Genomic DNA, 16,660 nt, shown 5'->3' with positions numbered 1-16,660 from the left:
AAGTGCTGCTCCTTTCACTCTTTTGGAAAAACAGAGATTGTTTTTCCCTGGTGGGTATTTGGGGTTTATTACTCTGCACTGCTGTGGGTGTGCCTGGTGTTTACAGGATTAACTGGCTTGTCAAAACTGTCTCTGCTCAAAGGGCCCTTTGCTACAGAAACCAGATTTGAAAAAAATAGAGGCAGTGAAGGTGTAGCAGCTGTGAGCTTTGGAAGGCTGCACGTGCCAGGTATCATTTGCAACAGCCTTGTCCCTGGGGCAGAGGAAGGTAGGTGGCTTTACCTGCTTATGGGGCTGTGCTATTCTCAGTGTTCCTGGAGCAAAGCAGTGTGCTGTGGTTATCCAGGGTGGTTCTGCTTGGCTCCAAGCAAAGAGGAGCTTCCCCACCCCTTCCTGCAGTAACCATCCCCTGGAAATGTGATGCCTTTGTGTTCAAGCTGAGACTCTTGGCCAGCTGTGTCACTTGGAGCCACATCTGTTCACTATGGGCTCCCATTCCCTGTCTTCCTTCAAGGGCAGAGCAGGGGATAGGCTCTCCTGTCCTCTGGCTCTTTTATCAAAGTGATGTGCAAGGACTTGGTGGCTGCCAAGTTGAGAACCCAGTGTGTTTGAGTGTCTCTCCAAGTCTTCGGGATGGGGACAGGCACTGACTCTTCCTCAGCAGTGTGTCAGTCATGGGAAAGGGGAGCAGAAGGTGTTGGCTCTGGGACACCATCTGCCCACCTTGGGACCAGGTGGGAAGCTGCACACACCCTGCTGCCTCTGGGGCTGCTGGACACGATGAGCTCCTGACTTGGAGTACCCAGGCAGAGGAAGGAGCTGCTGTGAGCCCTGCAGCTGCCCGGGGTTCTGTAGGGTCTGCTCAGCTTCAGCAGTTGGGCTTGGGGAAATCGTTTGGTTTTGACGCAAATCCCACAATTGTCTCTGCCTCTATTGTCCCCGTTTCCTTTGTGCTGCCTCAGGTCTCTGAGCAGTTCTGGTGCATGAGAACTGCATTTTTTCAGATGTAGGTGATTAGGAGGCTCCAGCAGAGGCTGGATGAACTGTTTGGCCCTATGGGGCCCTTGAGGACACTGCTGGCCAAAAGACACTGAGCACACACCCTATGAGTGTGGAATCCCACAGGGGTAATCACTAGAAGAGGGAAACGCTACCTGGAGAGCTGATCCAAGTGCTGATGGATGCAAACACAAATTTCCAAGCAATTACCTTTGGGATTGGGTACTGAGTAGGGGCCGGAGCTTTGTCTCTATCGAAGTCAACCAGAACTCCACACTTTGCTATATCTTCTGCCCAGGTGCCCTCTAACAACTGTCCCTTATCCACGTAGAAGTATCTCCCTGGGCCATTCTTCTTTCCATCTTTCCAACCTCCTTCGTACCGATTTCCATTTGCTGCAGTTAAATACAAGAACAGACCATTTTGTTAAGGAGTTACAAATGAAAACAATCAACAGAGCAAAATGACAGAGGAGGAGGTGATATATTTGGCTTCTCTTAGTAATTTCCAGCAGCACAGTGTGTCATTTTGCTTTTGCAGTGCTCTGTTTGCTGCGCTGCAGAGGGAGAAAGGGCTGTGGAAGGAGCCCACGCTTGCCCAGCTGGAACAAGAACTGTGTTCACCTGCTTTGTTCTTAAGTGATACTCATTTTTTGCTGATACACTGAGCAAGTGAGCTCAGGGTAAGGGTCTGGTCACTGAGTCACTCCTCACAACGTGAAAAATTACAGGACACAAGTTTCAGATTTGTCACTGCAACAAATCACACAGGATCTCTGGCTTGAAGAGAGAGGTTTGCTTGTCTGGGCAAGGAACAGAGCACTGACTGTTGTCCAGGCAAAATAATCTTGATTTCAAAGAATATTTGCAGTTAGTTTTTCCTCAATGAATTAAGGCTGAGAATTGCTGTGAGTGTCTGAGCAGTTCAGGCAGTTACACTCTTTTTCCAGCTGTATTGCTTCTCCTGGCGTTTTTCTGCAAGTTGAGAGAGGTTATTTTTGGGCTTTGTGCTACTCTCCAGGAATCCATCCATCCATCACTAACAGGGAAAGCAGAGCTGCAAGGAGAGGAGAGCAGCCTCATCCATGGATGCTGGTTGAGAAGCGGCATCACAACCACAGTGATGCTGGGACACCTCAAGGCCATCCTGCTGTCACTGGGAGAGTCCTCTGCTCTCCCCTTTGCCTACATATAGTGTTTCTAAGCCCAAAACCATGGGAATTTCTGGTAATTAGTGGAAGTACCTTTGAGTCTCAGCTGAACTTTGCTATTCTTCAGGACAAGAAGCGGCTGAAATACCAGGGCACCCTGCATGGTGCTGCAGAGGTAGCTGGGGCCTGCCAGAATGCTGTAAGGAGGAAAAACCAAAAATGCTTCTGTGGAGCATGTCTGCCTGGCTGCTCAGGCAGGCTCTGGTTTACAGGTTGGAGCTGTGGTGGTGGTTATCTGCAGCTTTGATCTGGTTTTGTGCTTATCTGCAACACCAACCTGCCCTGCCCAGTGGTAGGAGCAGCTCAGCTCCTGCACTCCAGCCACCAACAACTGAGAAACCACCAAAATCACAGCCCTGGCTCTGATGGAGGGGGTACGGAATGCCCTGGCTGCACCATGGTGTCCAGCTGCTCCCATCCCCTCTCAGAGCACCGGAGGCCGTGTGCTCACTGCTGTGATCCCAGTGGACATGCTCCATTTGGGAACAGCCATGGCAGAGGTGGCAGAGCAGCGCGGCGTTCCCAGCCGAGCTCACCCTCGCCGGGCGCGCTGCCACTACAGGCAATTTAATCTTGAGCTGCAGCTCATCGTGACCTCCCCTGGAGAACTCCTTTTCTTTCACATCGCAGAGCTGCCGGCACGTGGGCACCCCTCCAGCACTGAGCCGAATGCATTTGGCTTGTGGGTATGAAATAATTGCTCTGGCTAATTTTAACCAAAAGGAATCCAGCTCACAGTCGGTTGCAGGCAGTGCTGGAGGCAAAGGGCTCTGAAATGGTGCATCAGCCACAGCTCAGCCCGTAGGGGCTGTTAGTTTATGACTAACAGGGACTTGGGTGGGAGAGCAGCAGATCAGTGGAAGGTTTCTCCCTGGAAGCAGGTGCTGATTTCATCCGGATGGGCCATTGGTCCAAAGTGCCTGTGATGTGCAGTGAAGGTCATGCCCATTCCTCCCAGCTGCTTTGCTTAGCTAATTACTAGTCTTGAGATTACTTTCAAGCAAAAAAATAGAATAGATGAACACTAATATGGAGATAATATTTCTTCAAATGTTCTTGGAATGTCATGCCTTGTATTGCGAAGGACTGGGATTCTTGGCTTCAGGGAAAAATGTGTTAAACTCCAAGGAAAATATGGGGAAAAAAATTTCAGATTTCTGTATTTATGATGAGATTGCCCCTAACATTCCAAATCTGTGATGTGCTTGGTGTTATTTATGGAAAAGGATTGTGTACTAATGAAACCCCTGTGTTCACTCAACGTGAGCTGCTGTCGGAAGTAAGAGAGGGGATGGAGTGAACTCAGTAAGAAAATTCTCTGTTGCTTTTTTCCCCTCTGCTGGAAACTGGACTCCTCTTTGGTATGCAGAGCTAAAAAGTCTGTCTGGCAAAGTGCCTGGCTTGAAAAGAGAGATTTGCTCTTCTCTGACCCAACAGTATATTATCTCTAACCCGAACCATCCCAGTCATTTAAATGTAAATCACAGCAAAAATAAGCTTTCATGTGTGTGGGCCTGAGCCGGCCCTGTGCTGCCTCCAGCCCCAGACCAGGAGGGGAGGGATGACCTGGAGCAGCCACAGCCCTGCTGCAATGCATGGAGCATCCAGAAACCTGGATGGCAGAGACACCTGGAGAGCAGCACGACACCAAATAGCTTGAAGGGGGCAGGCAGGCGCCCGGTACTTACGGAGCCGCAGCATCCCCTGCCCGTTGGGCTGATCCGCCTCCCACTGCCCCTCGTAGCTGGATCCATCCAGGTAGTACATCCGGCCCCAGCCGCCCCGCACTCCATCGCTCCACTCGCCCTCGTAGCGCTCCCCGTTGGGGTAAAAGAACACCCCCTGGCCCTGGGCAGCAGCACAGAGATGGCTGGTGAGGAGCTGTGCTGTCGAAAGGGGTCAGTGTCCAAGTTTGGGACATCTCTTTGATACACTGTTCCTTTGTTTATTACTCTTACACATGTGGCAGCCCAGCTCAGTGGCTGTTCGCGTGCTGAAGGAAACCAGAGGTGGTAGTATGGGATTTTTTTTGGCAAATGGTTTTATTCCCATGAAAAACTCTTGGGTTTATATCTCAGTGTGTTTTTGTTGGCATGATTGCTGCTAATATTTAGCTAAAAGCGGGTTTTACGAGTATATAAACCTACCTGGGGATAGGCAGCATTAAAGGATGTGTCTCTCAACATGGAGATTTCATCCCTTTCAACACTGACAACACTTCCTGCAGCCCAACCTGTTCCAGCCTGGGCAACTCCATCCCTTGTTTATCTTACGTGTGTGTTTGCCATTAAGGGAAGTCCAGAGGTACCCCCTATACCAGGGAGTTATACCAGTAAGGAATATTTCCATATCACTAATGAGTTTTCCCATAGGAATAAAGTGTTAATTTATCTCTGAACAAATAATAAAATCAGTTCTGGAAATAACTGATTTTGAGTATTAATTTTACTAAATTGAATGTATGTAAAGGAGAAACTTTGGTAGAAGAAAAAGCAACGCTTGTGATACTTGGATATCATTACAAATCTTTCACCCAAGCTCAATTATCCAAAATATAACCAGAAAGAACAGGAGGGGAAGCTCCCTCCGAGAGGCTGGAGCCACACACCAATTCCAGGCGTTGGTGGCAATTAGTTTAATTTAAGAGCAGACACAAAGGCGAACACAAGGTTTCCATTGGCAGATCCAAAACCGTTCCTACAAGGATTTTGCACATGAGATTGCAGTCATTTCTACCAGATGACTTTCTCATTGTGTTCCTTTTAGAAAAAAACATGATTTACATGACAGGCTTAATTTCCAAAAGAACTCCTGTTATTTGTCTAATATGCTGTAAAAGTCTCAGAAGAAGGTACATTTTCCTGCAGCATTTATAATACAGGTTCCTCCAATTCCTTCAAGGATAAGAGGAATGAAAGGGATGGGCAGGGGGATTAAGAGATGGGATACAAAGCCTCTCATCCTGCTTGGCCAAGCTGCAGGTGTGCCTGAGCAGTAACCACTGCTCTGCAGCAGCTGGTTGGGGCTGTAGCCTGGTAACCAGTGTGTGAGTGGGATGAGTCCCTCTGCAGCAGGGAAATGGCACTCCCATAAAAATCATGGATTTTTACTCTACCATTCAATTCAGCCTCAGTATTGGGAAAATTAGTATTTTAAGTGATCTTTTTGCACATGTGCACCCAACCCTTCCCTGTGTTTTGGGTCACGCTGCCTCACTGCTGGCACGTGCAGGAAATCTCACTTACAGTTTTCTGGCCGTTTTTCCACCAGCCTGTGTACACCCTCTTGTATTCCTTGGTTACAGGGTCAGGAATGCTGTATGAGCCATAACCATCCTGCTTCCCAAACTTCCAGTCACCGCTGTAAATAGCTCCAGTTCTTTTCCATATCTGGGTGCCTTTACCTGTTTAACAAAAATAGGAATGCTGCAGAGTTTAGGAGAAGGGTGTCCAGGGCTGCCTTCCTGTTCCATCTGAGGTGGGGCAGCTCTCCCTGCAGCAGGTCAGGCTCAGGTCTGGGATTCAGTTTAGCTTCCCAAGTCAGAACCATCGTTAATCTTGATCAAGGGCTTCCTGTGTGGCCTTTGCTGAATGCACTTAAATCTTTCCAAACCTCATTTTTCTGCTTGTAAACAAGTCTGTCCTGCTCCGGCTGCTCAGGGCTCGGTCAGGGTCTCCTTCCCCTGCTCTGTCTCCTGCAGCACCCGCCACAGCTTGAGGATAAATTAAGATTCCTGAAGCCAAGTCAAGAGCTGAGAGAGCTGCAGGGACTGTGCAGCCAGGGAACATCCCAGTGCATGGAGCTCACTGCAGTGTGCTCTGTTTGGAGAGGATTTTTAAATATCCATAACAGAGATATTTTGGGTAATTGCCCCTGAGTGCATGCAAAAGCTCTTCAAGCTACCTATTAGAAATGTCTCTGAGTGCTTTTTTACATTACATATATCAGAGACATATATATATATATAGTCATACAAGAATGAATGCTCTTCCAGGAGCATATAGAACCACTGACTGCTCCCTGCCCTTAGGAACCTTTCTAAGGACATTTAAATTGGTACCTTTCCTCAAAATTATGTATCTTACCATGTTTCAAGTTGTCCAGCCATTCTCCAGTATACTGATCCCCATTTACAGCATAAACTGTGTGTCTTAACCCACATTTCTGGGCTTTCCTGTCCCATTCATAATAGAGGGGCTCTCTAGCCCTGGGATACTTTACAATGGGCATATTGGTGGTGTCTGGAGAAAAAAAAACAAATGATAATCAGAAATAAATTAGAGAGAAATTACTAAGGCAGGTACGGGCAGATCAGTATTTGTGAGCTGTGCCTTAGGATGCAACTGAGTCAGTAACTGATGCCTGGCTGGGGAGGGGTAAAACAGAGATATAACAAACAGGAGGGAGCTAAAAATACTGAAGTACAAACCAGCACTATGTGAAAATGGGCTTGTAGCACTGCCTGGCCTGTTAGGAAATGTTAAATAAATTTCAGTAGGTTAGGTTTGTGGTGGGCATTGGTCTCTGCACCTGCCAGAGGTCTTGGGGAGCGCAGGGAAGGGCATCTCCTTCTCCGTACAACCAATGGAATGGGTCAGGGAGTTGTCCAGTGTTCCTGAGGCCCACCTGGAGCTGGGACACTTCATACCTGCAGCAGTAATGCAGCTCAGGCTCATTTACTGCTAGAAATAACTGTCCTGCAGGTGTCTGTTAAAAGGGGTTGAAACCACAATGTTTCTGTCTCTCAGGAGGCTGCAGACTCACCCAGGGCAGGCCAGGCACTCGCCAGCTGATCCAGCTGCCAAGGAGAGGACTTTGAGGTGACATGGGGTTAAAGCATGAACAGCAGGCAGGTGATGATGGGTACAGAGGGAGGTGATTCAGGTGTCAGAGGTCCAGAGGGAAAGGGTCAGCATGGGGGAAGAGGAGGGAGAAGATGTATTGGCCCATCAGTACAGAGAGGAGAATGGTGGAGTGCAGCACGGTGGTGATTTCTGGGCACTGTTCAGCGCAGTGGGAATTCCGGCACAGACTCGGAGGTGAGAGTGGTCTCCTATAAACCATAAACAAACGCCCAAAGGTGGCTGTAGAAACAAAAGCAAGTTTCTATGAATGCCGTCAACATCCAGAGCTCGGCTGGAGCCCGGCGGGTTGGGATGCTCTCCGAGTTTGTCTCCTGGGCTCCCCCTTCTGTCCTGATCCACTGGACTGAGCCACATGGAGTGATTTCGCTGCATCTCTCCCTTCTCGGCAGAGCAGAGCTCTGGTTCCTGCTGTGCTGGGGGTGCCGGGGAGCCCGGCGTGGAGAAAAGTGTGGAACCCGGGAGGAGAGGGAAAGGAAGGTACTTCAGGTCTTTGCCAGGGAATAAAAAATAGAAATTATAACTGAGAAAATACATTAGTGTTCATCCTCAGTTCTCCACACAGCTGTGGGAAATGGTCATTCGACAGCTATTTGGGGGGATATCATTGCTGAAGAAAGTGCTTTATGTGTCCAGGATGAGCCTTCCTATCCAAAATGCAGCTGAATTGTGCAGTGCCCATCCCACGTGGCTCCTTACCGGGGGGCTGTGGGGAGTGCAGGCAGGGCTGGGGAACCTGCCGGGGCACTGCACGGTGAGCTCAGACCTGGGAGGGGTAAAGATTCCAACCAAGCTGCCATGGGAGGAGAGGGGCTGAAGAGCGTCTTGGTTTGAGGACACCGAGGACAGGATCTGTCACTCAGTGCGATGGAGTCACAGCCCGCTGCAGAGGATGGTATTTCACCAATATAAACACAGAAAACACCCCAGCTGCTGAGTTCCTCCCTCGCCTTTGGGTGCTGCAGCCCCTGGAGAGGGGGGTTCTTGGCAGTATTTGCCAAGGGCTGAGAGTTTGCAGGACACGGAGCCACACGATGCCTGCTTGCATCTGTCCTCTGGCTGGGGGAGAAGAGCCAAGCTACAGCTACTTGCACCCACCCCGACACCGGCTCTGACGAGAAATCTTTTCACTACCCCTGCCAGATGGGAGCATCACTCTCCCACCACCGCATCCGACCACTTCTTCAACTCAAAGCTTAGGATTTACAGACTCCAGGGAGGATTCCCAGCTGCGGGGGCAGTCTCAGCACCCCTCCATCTGCTCGCCAGGCTCTCTGAGGCACAGCCCGCGCAGAGCACCCGGGGTAATGCGGTCTGACGGGACCCGCCTCTGTTTGCTGAATCCCCTTCCAAATTTACGTCAGCAATGCCAAGTTTGCGTAAGTGATAACGCAGTCGGTATTCACCGCCCTGGATGTTTTAGCCACCTACTACAAGGGCGCGGGGAGGCAGCGAGAGGCAGGCGCTGCAGAGCCGCTCCGGCTGCAGCTCTCGGTGCCGAGGGCCAGAGGTTCTGCCTCCGCCGCTGCGCTTGGGGCCGAGGCTCTTACAGACCCCCGCGTCCTCCTCCAGACGCTGCTCTGTGAGTTTTGTCTGGTCTCTGGTAAAACGCAGCTTTAGTTTGCATGGCCCTACAGGAAGCCCATTTTTTCCCTTGGCTCTTTGCAGAACTTTAGAGCAGTGCGATTGAGCTACAAATACACCTTTTTTTTTTTCCTGCCTTACATCTTAACGAATAGCAAGAGGGAAACACATCTTGCTGCAGAGAAGGGGTTGCTGACTGTCCCTGGCAGCTCCCTGCCTGCCACCTCACCGTGTCCCCTCGTGCACCCTACCTGTCACCCGGTTCCGAGAATGTCGCGACTGAGCTCAGCCCTCGCAGTGACCCGGCCCCACGGCGCTGCCCTGCACCGGGGTCCCTTTGCCAGCCCCCTCCGGCGCAGCGGAGCCACCCCAGCCCCTGCTCGGCCCCGCGGCGGTGCCTGCGAGCGGAATGCCCAGGGCGCCTGTCGCTGCTCCCGCCCGGCGAGAGCCGCGCTCCGCGGCGGCGGTGGGAGCGCACCGCGGGGACAGCCCCTGTGCGCCGTTCGCAAAGCACCCTCGCGTTCGGCCCACGCTGTCCTGCCGCTGCCAAACCCCGGGCACCGACCTGTGCTGGTGCCCGCCGGGCGCTGCCTGGTGCAGCGGCGGGGTCGTCATAGCAACGTGCCAAACTCCTGTGCCAAGGGCCGCGGGAGCAGGGCCGGGAGCGAGCGGAGCCGCTCCGGGCGGACGGGCAGGGCGGTGGGACACGAGTGGTCACACTGTGCTCCCCACGGATGGAGCCGGAGCACACCCCGCGCTCTGGAGCCACGTGTCTTGAGTTCAGGATTTTCCAGCAGAATATAAAGTGCTGATTACAGCACTGATGGGTAACAAATAAATCAGCCTTGAAAATGTCAGAGGAAAGGAGAAACCCCCTGAAAATGCACATCAGAGGTCTTGAAGGAGAAATCTGAATAAACCTGACACTAATTCCCTCATCCATTACATTTCTTCCACAGCCACAGTGAGCAGGAATTGCCATTATGGCCTTGTGGGTGTCTGTAATAATCTTCCCTAATGGGTAATTAACCGTGCACATTTCTAGTATAAAACCAAAGGTCTCCTATGACTCCCGTGAGCCAAATGCATTTGATTCTCATCCTTTTGCCACATTTTTCGTGCACAGCTCTGCAGGCTGGATGGTTAAAATGTTGAGACAGGTGGGAAATCTTGTGATGAAAACAAAGCAGCCGCCTCTGTGGAGGTGGGACACAGCCTGGTCTTCCCTGATGGGTGTTTGTCTTCACTGAATGTAGCACTGAAGGTGGCTTAAATGGGGTGTCCGTGCTCAAATAGGACAGAGGGATGGACTTATCCCAAATGTGACTGTGACTGAAGGCAAATATTCCATTTCCCACGACACACGTGAGGGCCATGGAGCCAGAGGAGACAACGTCACTGCCTGGGAAATCAAGTGGACAAGGAAAATGAAGTGGCTGGAGGGAAGAGATGCTCCATAGCCAACAAAGGAGCCGGTGTGGAAACGATGGAGAGAGATCTGTACCACGGGAAAAGACAAACATGGAATTTCTCTGGATTAGATGAATTGGAAAGATGGCAGCTGCCATCCAGGGCTGTAGGAGAGGTGGAACTCACAGACTTCTTAAAGCAGGAGAACCAGAAAGAAAACTATGGAAGTTGACCAAGTAAGGAAATGCTTATACATGAAAAAATGTTTCCTGGTTTTAAAAATGAGATGAAGATATTCAGGAAGGACTTATTGCCACTCGTTCACATTAAACATATTCTGGTCTGGGGCAGAGCCCAAGAATTACTGAAGACAATCATTCCTGTGTTTGACTGTGGCCAGTTGTAAGGGCTGGAGTGGGGAACAGGGATTTGGGGAGGAAATGAGAAAAACCCATGAGGGAGAAGAAAAATTGCTTATTGCAGCCCAAAAGCTACAGCCTTAAATTACAACCAAAAGCAGCCCTTCTTGGAAAAGTATTAATTATTTTTCATATTTCAGGCCCTATGTTTCACTGCACTTAACTGAGAAATTGTCAATTAAGATAATTAGCTAATTCAGACAACTTCACTTGTTTATTTTTAAACAGCACAGGCTGCCTAAGGTTTTTGAACTGCAAGTTCAAACTGCGCCTCACTTAACCACAGCTTTTACTAACCAGAAGTGATATAAATATTTGAAACTCAATATACATTTTAAACCAATAAAGGCTTTAAAAAAATTAAAATATTTTAGCAACAAATCAAAATGCACAAATCAAGATTGAAAATTGCCTCTGAGAAAACCTCTGTATCTGGATATGATGGAGGGAAATGGTTGGTGATGCCTCAGTTTCTGGGTCACTTATTTTAAATCCTTCTGCTCCAGGTCTCTGTGTGTTTGTTATTTTAGTTCCATGGTCCCAGAGCAGGTTATCACAGACCCTCCTGCTCCCACCAAGGAGGCTTCACAGAGACATTTATCTGGGAAGAGGCTGTGTGTGATTCCTATTTTCTTAGTCCAGGTAGGAACATCTGAATCATACTTAATTATTTTGTCACTTGTTAATATCATTCTGTACAAGGGTACAGAAAGGGGAAATGTAAAGGTATTCTCCTCATAAAAAAAAGGCAAAATTAGACCAGCTTGAAGAGAAGGTGGTGATATTTGAAGCTTTGTCAGAACATTCTTGACTCACTGAACATTTGACTTAGAAAATGTCATTCCATTATGAGAGCGGGAACCCTGCTAGTAAGTAGGAAGTGGGCATAGTTTTCATGAGGGGTGCCAGATATCTAGAATATATAATTCAGTTAGAGAGTGAGATATAAATCTAAACTGCTCCAGAAATGCCCTAACCAAACCTCTTCCTCTCCCAAGAGCAGTCGTTTCAAGGCACAACATTGTAGCCACTATGATAAATAGGGTCAAAATCCAAGTTATAAAGTGCTAGGAGGATAATTTGGGTTTTCCTTCATCCAATTCTCCTTGTTCTGGCTTTTCCAGCAAAATTTGGCCCTTCTTGGCTGGGTTTTTTTTTTGTGTGTGTGTGCACTGTTTTTTTTCTAGTTTCACTCTCATAGACTTTGGTCCCTGACACCAAGAGCACCAGCAAAGCCTCCTTCACAGGGGTGTGACAGGGCTTCAGTTCTGTTACTGTAGGCACCGTTGTTGCTCCAGTTGTCTGGCAGTTGATTAAACCTTACATTTATTAAGACTGAAAGGAAGCTGTTAAATCCATCCATGTAAATTATGCTCTAACTCAGCCCATTGATGCCAAGACAGTTCGTTGCAATGGACTTTCAGCTCTCCACTTCCTTCCAGGATGGATACAGTGAAGAACAAACCAAGCATTGGAAGAATGTGTGTGGAAACATGCCTGGAAAAACACCTTTCTGGAGCAAGACCCTGTGACACCTTCATTTTTTTCATTCTAAAGAGTAAGAATAAAAAACCCCCAAACAATAAAACTAAAGGCCCTCAGTATTCTACATCTGAAACCAATCATTCTTGCACTGAAAGGAGACAGCTGCTCTGAGCTGAGTTTGCTCTCACAAAGCTTGGGGAATCACCCAAGTGAAATGCCCAAACCAACTGAAAACTGTCAGAATCAATAATTCAAATTTATTCTGGGAACTTCGTAGAGTAAATAAAGAAAAAGCATGTAGAGAAACATATGTTGGAATTCTTTAAAGGTGAAGAATGTGACAACAACATACTGTGGAAGTAGGATGCTCAGATGTGTGTTTTATTGCTGCTATATTCAAAAGAAAAGCCAGAGGAAGAGGTGGGAGGGTCTTGGACTCCAACCAAGCTTGTGTTGGGTGTAGCCGGATGAGCAGGGAGTGGGTGCAGTGCTGAAGGAGCTTCCCCACCACTCTGCTTTTAAGAATTGTTATCAGCAGGATTTAGGAGGGACTGAAGTGAAAGGTTTGAGGTGCAAACTTCACTGATTGACTCTGGCTTAAGAGGCAGCCTTGTGGGAAAGCTTTCTTTACAACTCTTCCCTCCCTTTTGCTGGGAGAAGCTCTCTCAAGATAAAAACCATGTTGGTTTTACATCAAAACAAGCCAAAGTAAGAACCCTGGGTTATCTGGAATGTTGGAGCACAGAGCATGTAGATAGTCATGCAAAGTGAAAGGTTGAAGTCCTTGGAGCTGACACCAGATACCCTCTCCCCATGAGTTTCTGTTGCTGCAGATTTACAGCTAATGGTCTCTACTTAACTACCTGCAATAAGATAGAGGTTCAAAGGTAGAGTTATGATGTTAATTAGTGAAGTCACCCAAAGCTGATAATTATTTACTATGCGACTGTGGAGCAGTTTGCAGGACTCTCAGTACTGTTGGAGGCAGATAAATTTGGCCATCCTTGAGCTACTGCTTCCCTTGAAGTCCTTAATTTGTTCCTTAACTGAGAAATAACTCCAGATGAATACAAGATGAATCAGCAATATCAATTTCCAGCTGAAACATGAGCCAAGTATTTTATTTATCACGGCTTATTGTCACCTGATGGTAGAATAGGGACTCATCTGCATTTATATTTTGTCCTTTCCCATTTGCTGTGCTGGAAAGAATTGTATTTCTAGGACAGGGGAAAAGCATCAAAGGAAACAGCCTCAGTTATCTTAAGAGAAAAGAATGAATGGAATTTGCGTTCAGGGTGGAGGAAGGTGAGGGGAAGGAGCTCACATGTGACTGTACATATATAACTACTTGTACTCAACAAAATCTAACAGCAAAAGAACAAACAGTCACAGTTTCACTGTGATCCTGAACTTGATTTATTAACTCAATTTCTTTGATACATTCTCTGGCAGTGAACGGTTGATGAGTCGGGGATTAATTAAGGTAAAGGCAAAGCAGAGACTTCGTGTCTGTAGATCTGCTGTGCAATGGCCTTACGTGATCTCTGGCAGCAGAAAACAGCCACTAAGAAGTGTCAGGATACCTAGAAAAACGATCATAAAATATTCAAATTCAGAGGAAAGGCACCATTCCTCATGTGTTGCCACAACTGAACGGCAGGTGAGGTATGGGAACCCCAAGCACTGCCTGCACAGAGCCCTGCTCCCCATCCAGGGCTGAGGGATGGGAAGCTGCCAGGGCTCTTCTGGGCCCTTAAAATTCTCTCTCTAAATCCTTAATCCAGCTGCACTTCCATAATAGTCAAATAAGGTCTTTGATTGCCCACTGACTGCAATGGGTGCAGATATTTAGGGGTGCATTTTAGTCAGATAGAAAATGAAACCTCAGACTCTATTGTTCCTGTCTTTCCATAAGTGGAGAATTTTAACTATTTTTTTCCCCAAAATAAACATTTAATTCAGATAGGAAATGTAATGCCCAAAGACTGAACTTCTTAAAATGGCTTTTCTGCAGGAGTTGCTCCTGTAGGCAGAGAGGGACATTGTCCAGCACAGCCTGATCAGACACAACTCCTGCTGCCCTTCCAGCATCCCTCCCCCGTGTCCCCATCCTTGAGATTGGGAAGATCTGCCTTAAGTCTGCAATTTAATTACAGTCTGTAGTTTCCATTCTTGCTGAGTAAAATTATAATAAACAAATTATCTAGATCCAGTTAAAAAACCCTCATTGTTATCTTATCTTGCTTTGGTTTTACTCACAAAGATGTGATTGAATTAATGAGATTAAACAAACAGCTACAATCTCCCAGGAAGTGGAGAGAGATTACAGGTAATTCTGAAATCTTTTGTAATGGTGCAGCATTAAATAATGTAGAACCAGCTGTAAGGCCAACTGTGCTACATTCACATTGTTGGTGTTTAGTGAAATTCTTCCATGTTTTCTGTGTTAAAGAAAATACCATCTCTTGAATGAATATTAACTGGCATGTCTTAGTTAAAAAATTGAAGGAAGTCTTTTGAGGTTATAATTATACACAGTCACAACATGCATAAGAACTGTTCCTTGACCAGAGGTGTAGGGGAGAGGCAGGAAAGTTTGGAATAAAGGTCTGGTGATCCCTTGGTGTTCCTGTAGAGCTCCAGGGCCAGCACAGCTCTGAGTGAGAAATGCTCAACATTTCCTGCCTTTGTATACACAGCACCTGCCACAGCCCTAAAGAAATGTCATCAGGCTGCAGAATTACACCCAGGGCAAATATTCATGGTTGATATTAAGGGCTTTCTTCAGCCCTTTTGAGGCTTATAGCTCAGCAGTGAAAGGAAGAGTTTTAAGGGTTATTTACAATTTATGATGTATTCTAGAAGTAACCTTCCCTGAATGTTGAGACTGACACAAGCAGTTGAAGTGCTTCTACTTAAATGGTTTTACTTAAAGAAAATAAGGTCCAGTCTGGATTCCCCCAGCTCTTCATGAGAGTGTCAGCACCCCAATTCCCCCTCAACAGTCAGGAGTAAGATGCAGCTACATCTTTGGGGTGACTCTGTGATAAACCGAACTGACAGAGTAACTGCAAAGGAGGAGGGAATATTTCCATGAGGGAAGGAGAAATAATTTTGCTGGTAGGGAGTACTCTAACCTTGAGGTGAACTGGAAGGTGTTGTCACATATCCAGCGCAGAATCAAAGCTGTGATCCGAGATGTGATCCTTTTCCTTCCAAACTGTGTAATCCAAAATCCAGGCTTCCTGTAACATAAAGTCTTGTTACACGGGGTTGTGGACAAATGCTAGAATCTGGGGAAAATTTAGTGCAGGCATAGCAAACTCCTGTGACATTTTTACTGTGTTGATCAGTTGTTTATTCGATTTCAGGATTACCACGGCCTGCCACAACACACGTGTTTGATCCCTGGATGATCACGGCCTCACTGGAGTAGCAGCAAGGACATCTCCAGGCTTGGTGGTTCCTAAACCAGCAGAAATCCCCAACCACTGCAAGCTCTGAGCAGTTTTCTCTGGAAACCAGGGAACAGGTCATGGACCGCTTTTCAGGTGCCTACCCACACGTATGAAAAGAACATGCAACAAGGACATAAAACAAGCAAAGAGTGTGAATATAGACCTAGAGAAGGACCAGAGACAGCAGGAATACTGAGGAGTGTCTCTACACCCAATGTTTTTGGTTGTTTATGCCAAATCCAAGGAAACAGGATCCCGCATACACTCCCCATGAAAAGACAGCATTGCACTTGCATTTTTACTTTGGCTTCACTCCTCCCCTCCCCCTTGTATCATTTTTATTTAATTGCTTCCTTCCCCTTCCCTTTTTCTTCCTCTTTGCCTATTTCCACCCTTTCACAACAGACAAGAAGCACAGTGCCAACATTTACAGCCTTCACATCTCCCAGGCCTCACCCCCTCCCTGGGGGCTCCACATTCCACTCACCAGCAGCTCCCTGGAGCAGGGCTGTGCCCAGAGGCCACTGTGCCCTGCTCCCAGTTGGCCAGCCCAGCCCCTAGGTGGGTTATTATTGTAATAATAAAGAGATCACAAATATTCTTGCCCTTTTCTCTGATATTAAGGACCAGAGTCCAGGCCTCAGGCAGCCGCAGTGCTGGGCAGCCTCAGCCCAGGTGCGCGGTCACCTCAGCCAGCAGGTCCTTCAGAGAGGGCTGTCCCTGTGCAGGAAGGGTTTTGTCTCCATTCTCAGCCCCATGTGTGACAACCCACCCCTAAGGGGAAGGAAGGGGGAGGAAGATGCTTCATGGAGCACTTCAGGTGCTACCACAACATGAGAGGACCTGGGAGAGGCACAGGGTCCGCAAGAGGTGACTGGGGGGGGTGACAGGGGGCAGCAACTGAGGGGAGCCCTCACCTGAGGGGAGCACGGGCCTGAGGGGGACCCTCACCTAAGGAGTCCCTCACTGAGGGGATCCCTCCCTTGAGGGGTCACTCAGCTGAGGGGAGCCCTCACCTGAGGGATACCCTCACCTGAGGGGAGCACGGGCCTGAGGGAAGCCTCCCCCTGAGGAGCCCCCTGGCCAGACGGGAGCCCTCGCCTGGGGGATCCCTCGCCTGGGGGATCCCTCGCCTGGGGGATCCCTCGCCTGGGGGATCCCGGCTCGTGGGGCCGATCCCTCACCTGCCGGTTCCCTCCCCTGGGGCGGGTGGGCGGCGGCGGGGGCGGG

At 48.3% G+C, this 16,660-nt stretch overlaps 1 protein-coding gene across 5 annotated transcripts in view; it reads right to left on the bottom strand.

Moving 5' to 3' along the window:
- MORN3 (MORN repeat containing 3) overlaps positions 1-16,660 on the bottom strand; it is a 17,372-nt gene extending 712 nt beyond the window's left edge. The window contains exons 1-6 of one of the 5 annotated variants that reach the window (XM_051785819.1): positions 16,615-16,660; positions 15,110-15,217; positions 6,295-6,450; positions 5,455-5,612; positions 3,898-4,057; positions 1,210-1,394 (exon numbers count right to left, since the gene is read on the bottom strand). In XM_051785819.1, the coding sequence (XP_051641779.1) occupies positions 1,210-1,394; positions 3,898-4,057; positions 5,455-5,612; positions 6,295-6,439 (648 nt within the window). In that variant the 5' untranslated portion in view covers positions 6,440-6,450; positions 15,110-15,217; positions 16,615-16,660. Of the gene's footprint in view, positions 1-1,209; positions 1,395-3,897; positions 4,058-5,454; positions 5,613-6,294; positions 6,451-6,835; positions 6,884-9,220; positions 9,316-15,109; positions 15,218-16,463; positions 16,544-16,614 lie in introns of those variants that run through there. The other 4 variants (XM_051785820.1, XM_051785823.1, XM_051785821.1 and 1 more) reach the window with 4 other exon arrangements.

The sequence above is a fragment of the Manacus candei genome, unplaced genomic scaffold, assembly GCF_025592945.1.
Source record: "Manacus candei isolate 608988 ecotype Guabito, Panama unplaced genomic scaffold, ASM2559294v1 h1tg000020l, whole genome shotgun sequence".
NCBI lineage: Eukaryota > Metazoa > Chordata > Aves > Passeriformes > Pipridae > Manacus > Manacus candei.
The sequence above is the reverse complement of the archived record's forward strand: the minus strand, read 5'-3'. Positions and strand labels throughout refer to the sequence as shown.